General features: G+C 43.3%; 1 protein-coding gene across 1 annotated transcript in view; it reads right to left on the minus strand.

The window, feature by feature from the left end:
- Positions 1-11,982, minus strand: part of Vps53 (VPS53 subunit of GARP complex) — a 124,545-nt gene that overhangs the window by 15,999 nt on the left and 96,564 nt on the right. The window contains exon 18 of the mRNA XM_048367241.1: positions 5,788-5,936. Coding sequence (XP_048223198.1) covers positions 5,788-5,936 — 149 coding nt within the window. The remainder of the gene's footprint in view (positions 1-5,787; positions 5,937-11,982) is intronic.

Consider the following 11,982-nt stretch of genomic DNA (forward strand, 5'->3'; position numbering starts at 1 on the left):
AGCTTTGTTGCTCAAAGCTAGAGCTCTACCACTTTAAGCCACAGTGCCACCTCCTGTTTTCTGGTGGTTAATTGGAGACATGAGTCTTATGGACTTTCCTGCCCAGGGATGGCTTTGAACCATGATCCTCAAATCACAGCCTCCTTAGTAGCTAGGATTACACGCATGAGGCACCAGCACCTGGCCAGAGGTGAATTAAAAAAAAAATCAATTTTCCTGGTGAGATCTGGGGAATGGAACCCAGGTCCTCACACATGGTAGGCAAGTGCTCTGCCACTTACTTAACTACATTTCCAGGCCTCAGAGGATGGCCATTTCTTGGTGACTGTTGTTGGTCTTAAGAAAGGGACATGTTCTGAGCTAGTCTAGTCACCTGGAGGAAAGGACTTCATAGTAAGGCTGGATATCATGCCTTCCTTAGGGCATTATCACATTTAGATACAACATCTATAGTGGCCATCGTACTGCCATTTTGAGGTTCAGTCAGCTTCAAAGACAGTAGAAACTGTAGAAACCACCTTAGTCTTATTGACATGACTGAATTCCTAAATCAACCACTCTCAGACCCGTCCTCTCTCTGGACTTGTGGGCACATGAAATAAAGAAAGAAATCCACCTATCATTCACATCAGTTTGAGTCAGGGCTTCTATTACTAGTGTCTGAAAACATCCTAGCAGATGTAAGAGTGGACTCAGAGCAGGATCTGCAAGTTTGGAGAGAGGCTAGCTGCCACCCCACCTCACTCCTCCAATGATGCTCCCAGGCTCAAGTCCTGCCCCTCCTTCTTCAACCTCTCCACACTGCTTCCTACATGCTGTGCTCACTTGAATAGCTAAGGACTTACTGAACTATTCTTTTTCTTTTCTCTGTGTGCGCACGTGTGCACATGCTCGGGAATGTGTACACAGGTACTGAGACTTGAATTTAGGACTTGGGTGCTGTCTCTTATCTTTTTTTCATTCAAGACTGGAGCGCCGCCATTTGAGTTAAACTTCTACTTCCAGTTTTTGGTGGTTATGTGGAGAAAAAAGTCTTAAAGACTTTTCTTCTCTGGCTTAGAACTATGATACTCAGTTCTCAGTCCCTTAAGTAGCTAGGATTTATAGGCATGATCTTCCAGGCTGGACATCTTAATGAGCCACCAGAACCTCAACTCCAGCGAACACTAGACTCAACTCCAACCTAGCCTCCAAGATCAAGGACTACATCTTGCTCAGTAAATAAGTCACCAAGTCAGGAATGGGGAATCCAACATCCAGTTAGTTTCCAGTTCTTCCAGTGAGCTCTCAGATCAGTCCCTCCTGATTATTGCCATGCCCATCACCTGAACAACTTTCAGTTGTTTTGTAAGGGGTCTTCCTGCCTTTGGCCTAATTTCTCTAGACATTTCTTTTTTGGTATTGGGGATCGAACCCAGGACGTTGCACTTGCTAGGCAAGTGCTTTGCCACTGAGCTCCATCCCAGCCCTAGACATTTCAAATGAAAACTTGACCAAGGTTCTTCCTTAATGAAAACTCGTCAATGGCTGCAAATAAGATCTTCTTACTATCTTTTTCTCTCTTTCCTCCCCTCTTATCTTCTTTCCTTCCTTTCTCCTTCCTTCCTTCCTTCCTTTCTTTTTTTGTTTTTGCCAGTCTTGAGGCTTGAACTAAGGGCTTGAGCACTGTCCCTGGCTTTTTTTTTGCTCAAGGCTAGCAGTCTACCACTTGAGCCATAGCGCCACTGGCCAAATCCCAGCCCCTTTCTTTTTTATTTTATTTTATTTTATTTTATTATTATTATTTCTTTTTTGGCCAGTCCTGGGCCTTGGACTCAGGGCCTGAGCACTGTCCCTGGCTTCTTCCCGCTCAAGGCTAGCACTCTGCCACTTGAGCCACAGCGCAGCTTCTGGCTGTTTTCTGTATATGTGGTGCTGGGGAATCGAACCTAGGGCCTCGTGTATCCGAGGCAGGCACTCTTGCCACTAGGCTATATCCCCAGACCTTTTTATTTTATTTTTAAAAACAGGGTTTCTCTGTGTTGTCCAGAAGAGACTTGAAATACTGTGCTCCAATGATCGCTAAAGCATCTCAGGTCACGTGAACTACAGACAGTACCTCACTGTAGCTTTCTTTGCTGTGAAGTCTCTGTTCTCAGCCTCAGCATGTTGAGTGCTAGCTTCTTGTTCTTCAAGCCATAGATTCCTTGGGACTCTGAGCTTTGGCTTATTCTGTTCCCTCTGCCTGGAATGCCCCTTCCCAGGATCCTGGAGGTCAGTTCTTATGCATTTCTCTGACCTTGCTCTCTCCAGAGCCTTTCCTCCATATTCTCAGAGTCCCCAGGCCTCTAAGGTATAACCTACTTTATTACACTTATTTGCTTGTATGCCTACTTCCCTTCACAGTTGACTTAGGCAAATGAAGACAGACTCCTATGTCAAATCAGCCCTGAGTCTGGGACAGAGGAAATGCTCCTGTGAATGTGTGCTGAATAAGTAATAAATGTTTTAAGAATGCAGCAACAATCGTGTGTGTGTGTGTGTGTGTGTGTGTGTGTGTGTGTGTGTGTGAACAATGAGGCTTGAACTCAGGGCCTGGATGCTGTTTCCTACCTTTTTTGCTCAAGGCTGGCACTTTACTACTTGGGCTACACCTCTACTACCAGCTTTTTGGTGGTTAATTCGTGATAGAGAGTCTCATAGACTTAACCTGTCTGAGCTGGCTTTGAACCATGATCTACAGATCTCAGCCTCCTGAGTACCTAGGATTACAGGCATGAGGCACTGGCATCCAGCAGCAACCAGTGTTTGAGTGTAGTGCAGGACCAGCACTGTCCCAGGAAGTTCACAGGTGATTTCTCATTTTATCTCCCAATCAACAGTAACAGATGTGTCTTATCATCTCCATTACTGAATGATAAGCATCAGCTGTCATCTGTGACGTAAACTGCTGTTTCAACCAGAGGTGACCTTGATGTTTAACCAGGAAGGCTGTCTTGGATGCAGATATCCAATGGAGGCAAATGAGCCGGGCAGGGAATTGTACTGGAGAGGTCTGGTTCAGGGGCATGCTTGCTGCTCAGAAGTGTATGTCAACAAGGCACTATATGGGAGGTTTGCTCAGAGCTAAAAACCAGGGCCAGACAAGCAGTGTGAGACTGAATTCTTGACTAGTCCCTGTGCACTGTTTGTAACCTAAGTTGCTTCACACTGGAGTAGCCGCGGTTGTGGCTGAACTGGCCTTGTGCTCTGATCCACAGGGGTTAGGCTGAGGGAAACCTGGGACCAGACACATGTCTTTGGGGGGATGACATCTTAGCAAAGTGATGGGAAATCACCCAGGGCTTCTCCAGGCCATCAGCATGGCATGGTGGTGGCTACTGCCCTTGGCTGGGGAGAGTCTGCTCACAGTCCTTCCCTCTAAAGCTTCTAGAGCTAGGCTAGGGTTTTTACAAGGGTGTGAGGACACCACAGATTAAAACAGAAATAGTCTCTAGGACCACAGTTGAACCTGGCCACATGTGTGAGATGGGTATCCTATTCCCAGTTCACTCAGTATGAGCTTAGTTATAAAACTAAAGGGCTATGAGAGAAAGTGGGGGGGGCGGATGCTTGGACTAGGTAAGCAATGGACTCCTTATTCACTTCAACATAAGCTCAATCAGACCCCTGGGCGGCGGTAGTGGAGATTTCTAGCCACAGTAAATTTTTACAGAGACACTTCTAGCAGTAGTTATGGGGAGTGTCATAATATGATTTATCAGTAATGCTTTTAATGCACATTAATGAGCACCAAGAGAGAGAAGGGAATGTCAAGTCCTGGTCCATCTGCTACATTGCAAACAGAAATGTCTCCCTAGGGAGCCCACTCTATCCTTTCTTGACAAGGTAAAAACTATAGTTAACTCTACAAGCCACTGTTATGGTTACTCCTTAGGGATTTATTTGTGTCAGACAGGGAAAGCCCTAATTGAATACAAACTGGTAGAGATGTGGAGAAGACAGAAACTTGGAGCCCTGAATCATCAGTTGGGACCTGGACGAGAACAGCCTAAATACAGTAGCTTGGACAGGGCTGACCTTCCTGTAGGCCTTCCCTGAGAAGTTTGCTAAAATGCACATTTGATAATTGGTCACAGGAGACCCTGGCCCTCATCATTGCCTGGTCTCATGGGAAACAGTACTACAGCCAGATGCTGACTGGCAAAGGACCAAACTATTTCCTTGCTTCAAAACTCAAGCCAGAAATGGCCACACACAAGGATGTAACAGGAAGACATGCAGCTCAGAGTTCTCCATCTACCTTGGCAATGGAGCTCCCCTGACTTGATATTCCCAATTTCTAGTATCTTCTCTAGAGTCAAAGACATACACAAGTGGATAAATTTAGCAGCCACAGTAGTAAGTACTGAAGAAGGAAGAAGAAATACAACTGAGGAGTCTTACCTTTAGAATGTTTAAAATCTGGGCTTGCTGAGTGGCTCAAATGGTAGTGTACCTGTCTAGCAAATGTGAGGTCCTGAGTTCAAATCCTGGTATCTAAAAAAAGTTTATAAACTACGATGAATGCTGGTGACTCATGCCTGTAATCCTTGTTACTTAGGAGGATCATGATGTGAGGCCAACCCAGGCAAAAAGTTTGTGAGAGTCCATCTCAACGAATGGGCACAGTAGTATATGCTTATCACCTTAGTGATGGGAAAGCCTGGGTGAAAGAGTTTGAGAGCAAAAAGCTAGGCATTGTGGTATGCACCTGCCATCCAGCTAAGGCAGGAAGCATAGACAGGAGGATTGAAGCCCAGGCCAACCCAGGTAGAATGACTAGAAAATTTTCTCAAAAAGGACTAGAACCAAAAGGGCTGGAGGCATGCATGGCTCAAGGGTACAGTGCTTGACTAGCAAGCATAAGGCCCTGAGCTCAAACACCAGTACCACAAAAAAAGCAAAACAAAACCCCAAACCCCCCACAAAACAGAAGAAACAACAACAAAAAGCCATTCAGACAGCTGAGCTCTGAGTACTGTGGTTTGAAACCAGCCTGGGCAGGAAAGTCTATGAGACTTTTATCTCCAGTAAACTACCAAAAATCTAGAAGTAGACCTGTGGCTTAAGAGACAGAGTACTAGCCTTACCCCTGGATGATACACACACACACACACACACACACACACACACACACACACACTCTTATAATTTAGTTAGATAAAAAGCATACACTAGATTCTTTAAAAAAACATTACTTGAACCAGACAATGGATGGTTATGTCACACAGTGTGTGTGTGTGTGGTGTGTGTGTGTGTGTGTGTGTGTGTGTGTGTGTATTTCTTCTACTCATTTTTGTTTGCCTTAATGTGGTTGGTGGTTGTCCTGCTGTTACTGCATATGTCTTTGTCAGTACAGGTTAATATTAATATTAGTCTGCAGGTGCTAGAGTGAGTACTGTTGGCTAGGACAAATTCATGGTGAGCATGCTGCGTGGTGAGCACAGCACTGAAGTAATCCGGTGAGTACAATACCGTAGTGGTAGATACACCACTGTAGCCCTCTGCCCAACCCAGAGAGGCACACCAGCAAGGGAGCCTCAGGTAAGTCCCAGGATTTTTGGCAACAATATACCAGCACAGGCTTGTTAACAGCAATAGACAATTCTCATGAAGGATGATATGGAGGAGTCTAGATGTGAGGATGGGGATGTAAGGAGTACAGGGCTATGAAATTATACTGTGAAACTAAAACTGCTCTAAAATACGAAGTTTCGTGAAAAAAAGAATCCTACAACTCAGTAATGAGCTTGGTCTGGGACTTACTTTGCAAATTTAATGCAGAACTGAGTGAAGTATTTCCGTGTGGAAGCCAGGTTGTCACGGATGATGGGGACATTCTGCTTGATGTGAAGAATGACAGAGGTGACATAGGGGCTCTGGTCACCAACATGTTCCACGTTCTGCCACTGCATCTGAAACAGAGTGAGGACACAATCAGGCTTAGCCCCTTCACAGGGAGACATTGTCACATTATTGGGACAGCAAAATTAGCTCATTGCCTGCTATGATAGGAATTGGCCCTTTCTTAGGGAATCTGTCCTACCTGTTCTGTGAATAGGTAGCTGATCATGAATAAACACAGGCAGGTATACCTTGTCCTTGACAGTGGAGTGGAACTTAGCCATTTTTCCTGTATCTACTGGTACCTGCCATGTTTCCAACATGACAAGTTACCACTTGTCATGGAACCCTCATAGGCAGAGGAAGGAGATGCTATGCTTCTGACAGTGGTTCTACTAGCAGAGATGGAAGAACAGGGAGGAATGATGATGTCCAAGCACATGTCATTTGAGAGACTGGAGGGGACTGGCTTAATGCAGTAAGCCTAAAAGAGGATTATTTAACTTCTTGCTTTTTTTCTCAGGTAAACTGGGAGGGGTTTGAGATTCTTTTAAAAGTCTTATTTAGAAATGATATGACATGTGAGATTCACTTTGGAATAATCTGGAGTTGGAGGGAGAGGACAGAGATGTACGATAGTAAAGCTGGTGACAGGTACACAGGGTTCACCAGTCTGTTCCCTTTTATTTTGAATATATTTGAAGTCTTACACAGAATCTTCCACTCAGGATCTGGGAACTATCCCTGAGCAGAAGAAGGCTAGTGGTCTACCACTTTGAGCCACAGTGCCACTTCTACACTTCCAGCTTTTGGGTGGTTAATTGGATAAGAGTCTCACAGACTGTCCTGCCCAAGCTGGCTTCAAACCATGATCCTCAGATCTCAGCCTCCTGAGTAGCTAGGATTACAGGTGTCAGTCACTGGTGCCCACCTAATAAAAACATTCTTAAAGGTCTGCATAGAATGTTCTGGTTCTAAAATCTTTGGAATTATGATGGGACTTCAATAGAGGAAAGGAAATAGGATGTCTGGCAAACCTAGGGTGGATCAGAATATAGGATGGCAGTGGAGGACAAGGCAGGAAAAGTCACAGGGACTGTAGAGGAGGGAGGATGGGGAGAGAACATATCAGAACTAATGTGGTCTTTGGCAATGAACCAAAAACAGCTCAAGCTATACTCTGAGGAGAATTGGGGACATGCTCTGGACAGCAAAAAGAAGCAACTATAGCGTCTCTCCCTGGGAATGCAAAGGGAGCCAAGGGCAGCATCAGCCCTCAGCCTGCCCCAGCCAGTAAGGAGAGAGCACTGGTATCCTGCCAAGGGTGGGAAGGTGCATCTTTGATGGTAAGTCAAACAACCCATAGGCACTGTTTAAAGCACAGGTAAGTAGTTCTGAGGCTTAATGCCTCTGGTAAAAAGATACTAGGTTTATAGAATTCTCGGGGGGAAAAATCCTTTTGTATATGGTGATTACAGTGCAAAGGACTCTGCTTTGCTCTGAAGTCAGCAGACAGGATAGCTCTAAAAGCTTTAGCACAGACACAGACAAACAGAATGGATCTCCACATTCATTTTACAGGTAAGGAAACACAGAGACACAAACTCTTATGTAAGGTTCCAAAACCAGGCTCAAAAGACAGGTGTGGTGGTGGTACACATCTGTAATCCTAGTATTTAGGAGACTAAGAGAGGAGGATTCTGAGTTTCGAACTAGCCTGGGCTATATAGCAACATCCTGTCCAGATAAGAAAAGGCAAGATAGGGGGCTGGGGATATAGCCTAGTGGCAAGAGTGCCTGCCTCGGATACACGAGGCCCTAGGTTCAATTCCCCAGCACCACATATACAGAAAATGGCCAGAAGCGGCACTGTGGCTCAAGTGGCAGAGTGCTAGCCTTGAGCGGGAAGAAGCCAGGGACAGTGCTCAGGCCCTGAGTCCAAGGCCCAGGACTGGCCAAAAAAACAAAACAAAAAAAACAAAACAAAACAAAACAAAAAGAAAAGGCAAGATAGAAAACAAAATTAAGATGGAATCTTGCTCTGTTGCCCAGGCTGATATTGAGCACCTGTGTCAAGTGAGCTCATCTCAGCCTACAGCAAGCTGGGATACCATGTACACCATTCCTGGCAGGAAAAACAATTGTTTTTAACTTGAAAAAAATAAATACATAATAGAGAAACAATTGAAGCTTTCACATGAACAGCCTTTATATCGACTGCCTTGGTCATGTGTTAGATTTTCCTCATTATCTTATTTAAGAAGTGTTTTTTCCATCTCATGTTCAACATTTGACCCTTCCAAACAATGAGCATCTTAGGTGATTTTCAATGAGCTCATAGGGCGAGTCCCAAACTGACAGGTGTGGTAAGTCACTTCACCTTGCATTCCTCAGCTTTGCAGCAAGACCTGGAGCAGAATGTTCTGGGTAAGCATGGTTTGCTGGGTAGGGCTTCATAACCTCACGTCCAACAAACATGAAACTCTTCTACAGAAATGACTACTGCTTTCCACAATGGCAGCACTGTCTAAGATTTCAAAAACAGTTCCTATAGTTATTTAAACATTACAGTTCTCCATTCATATAAGATGAACATAAGGGGAGGTGGTAACATGTTCTGTCATTGGCTACCAAGCAGCTCTGAAGCAAGACAGAGCCCAGGATGTGCATTTTATTCAAGTTCCTGCTAGTGAGGTATGTGTTCATCACCCAAGTCCTCTTGATAACCACTGGCCAAGCCAGGCGTGTCCATGGTAGAATATATGTGCTAAGACTTGATAGGCTTTACTAGTTTAGCCAGTTAGAATCAAGTCTAAAATTTGCAAAAGTGGATTCATGATATTAAATTTAAATCATCTTAGTGAAAACAATTATTTAAATCATTGGAAAGTAATTGTTTTTACTTTCTTTTTACTTTTTATTTTGTTGTGCTAGGGGCAGAGCCCAAAGCCTTGTGTATGCCAGGCAAGTACTGTACCAACTGAGCTACCTCTACCATCTGAGCCTCTACTTTTATTTATTTATAATTTTTTATTGTTATTATAAAGTTGATGTACAGAAGAGTTACAGTTAAAATTGGGTATACATTTCTCTTCTTTCCTTCTTCCTTCTGTTTTTTTTTTTTTTTTTTGGTCATGGGCCTTAAACTCAGGCCTGGGTGCTGTTGCGAGTTTTTTTTACTCAAGGTAGCATTCTACTGCTTTGAGACACAGTGCCACTTCTGGTTTTCTGGTGTTAATTGAAGATAAGAGTCTCACAGGCTTTTCTGTCCCAGCTGGCTTTGATCTATGATCCTCAGATTGCAGCCTCTTGAGTAGCTAGGATTATAAGTGTAAGCCACTGGTACCTGGCATGAGTACATTTCTTTTTGGACAATGTCACCCCTTCCCTAGTGCTCTCACAGTTTGCTCTTATTTTTTTTTAAATACAAAATATATTTAGTCATGATTCTGTCCAGACACTGCTTTGGGTGGCTGATGCTTGCTGTCAACCATCTAGATAACTTGGAGGTTTGGTGGTAGTGGGAATTGCTCAAAAACCTGTACTAGACCTGGGGGGCAGTGGCTCAGGCCTGTAATCCTAGCTACTCCAGAGGCTGAGATCTGAGGATCATGGTTCAAAGCCAGCCTGGGCAAGAAAATCTGAGAGACTATTACAATTAACTACCAGAAAACCAAAAGTGAAACTGTGGCTCAAAGTAGTAGAGCACTAGCCTTGAGCAAAAAGCCTAGGGACAACAGGAAGGAACTTCCTGAATAGAGTCCCAGGGGCACAACAGATAGGGGAAAGACTCGACAAATGGGACTACTACAAAATAAAAAGTTTCTGCACAGCTAAAGACATAGCCACCAAACTAGAAAGACAGCCAACGATATGGGAAAGGATCTTCACCAGCACAGCAACAGACAAAGACCTAATATCTGTCATCTACAGAGAACTCAAAAAACTAACCCCCTCCAAGCCCAGTAAACCAATTATTAAATGGGCAAAGGAGCAAAAGAGAGACTTCACAGGAGAAGAGATAAAAATGGCAAAGAAGCATATGAGGAAATGTTCAACATCCCTGGCAGTAAAGGAAATGCAAATAAAAACAACCCTGAGATACCACCTCACTCCAGTTAGAATGACCTATACTCTGAACTCAGGCAACAACAAATGCTGGAGGGGATGCAGGGAAAGAGGAACCCTTCTTCACTGTTGGTGGGAGTGCAAATTAGTACAACCACTTTGGAGAACAGTATGGAGGTTCCTCAAAAAACTCAACATAGACCTACCCTATGACCCAGCCATACCACTCCTAGGCATCTATCCCGAACAACAGGTCTCAGGATATCAAAAAGACATCTGCACATCCATGTTTATCACTGTACAATTCACAATAGCCAAAATATGGAAACAACCCAGATGCCCCTCTACAGATGAATGGATCCAAAAAATGTGGTACCTGTACACAATGGAATACTACATAGCAATTAGAAATGATAAAATATTGGTATTCGCAGGGAAATGGTCAGAACTTGAACAAATAATGTTGAGTGAGACAAGGCTAGAACATAGAAAACAAAGGGGCATGATCTCCTTGATATAGGACTGTTAAGGTGGCGGGGGCACTAGAGATCAGGTCTGCAAAACAAAAAACTTCTTGTCAAATGGTATTTCCCACAGGTTTGGGTCAGTGACCTTACACATTATGTAACTAAAACCAAACAACTACTAAACATAAAAAGGTCTAAAATAGACCTCTCAGTGGATCACAATAGCTCAAAAGCTATATATGTATGATCATATAAGACAAGGATAAGCAAACTATTGTTGACGTTATATTTAAAGTTCTAGGTAAATTTCCTTTGGCGTATGCCACGTGGTTACTGTATATGTTTTTGGTACACTGGGTATTATATATATGCCTACCTGATCTAGGGAAGGGAAAGAAAAATGAGGGTATAAGATATCACAAGAAATGTACACACTGCCCTATTATGTAACTGTACCCCTTTTGCACAACACCTTGTCAAAAATACTTAATTAATAAATAAAAAATTTAAATAAAAGCCCAGGGACAGCGCCCAGACCCTGAATTTAAGTCTCATGACTGAGAAAAAGCAAAAACAAAAATACAAAACCTATATTAGGTCCTACCACGTGTACAGTGCTTTCCTGGAACCCCATACTCATCATTTCACTTATTATGAATACATGATCTCATTTAATCCTGACAACAATTTTATCAATGAGGAAACTCACTGTAATGTACCCAAGTTTACAAAGCTGGTAAATGATAAGAGTTAGGACAACCAGGTCTGTCTAAAGCCCATGCACTACACACGGGGGCTTGCTAAACACTTGTTAAAATACAAAACAAAACAAAACATCAAATGTATTTAACTAGGATAGTTCAAGGCCTCAGCTCTGTTTCTCAAGAGAAGCTAATGAAATATGCAATGATCAAACAAAGGTCTCTTTCGTAAAGGAAGCAAGCAGTCCACATTGGATGAACGAGCATCATACAATGACACCAATAAAAATAAGCAATTCCAGGTCAACTTTGCATTTGGTATTTAAAAGTTACTCCTCTGCCATGTAGAGTTTCCTTCTGTACTTTTTGTCTGGGAGGTGGGATGGGATGGATTCAACTCCCAGACAGTGTTCAACCTGTACTATATAAACAAAAAGAAACAGTTGGCAGAAGAAATACACCCCAGATACAGGGCTGAAACAGCAGGTAAGAAAATGGAGATAATAATGATCAACTGGATCCTATATTCAACTGTAAGAGATAATGTGGGGTCCAGAGCATTTCCATGGCTCTAATTCTGGGCATCAAATGTGTGGTTCATGTTGACACTTCCTAGGGAAGGCTGCGATACAATTCCCAGAGCCAGCCCACTGTAGCAGACAATTCTGACTAACCCACTGAAGGGACAATCTAGCTCCAAAGCTAGCTTACTACGGAACTGAGTTTTGTTTTCTATTGGCATGTAAAGATTAGAAAGAGGTCTCCCAGAAACTCATTCTGCACAATCAACAATTGAAATTCCTACTTATTAATTTAGACCACTGAACTAGAGTGATACAGGACACGGTCTCAGACATTTAGATTCTGGGGTCTAGTGTTGT

This window comes from Perognathus longimembris, chromosome 17 (genome assembly GCF_023159225.1).
Source record: "Perognathus longimembris pacificus isolate PPM17 chromosome 17, ASM2315922v1, whole genome shotgun sequence".
In the NCBI taxonomy this organism is placed as follows: domain Eukaryota; kingdom Metazoa; phylum Chordata; class Mammalia; order Rodentia; family Heteromyidae; genus Perognathus; species Perognathus longimembris.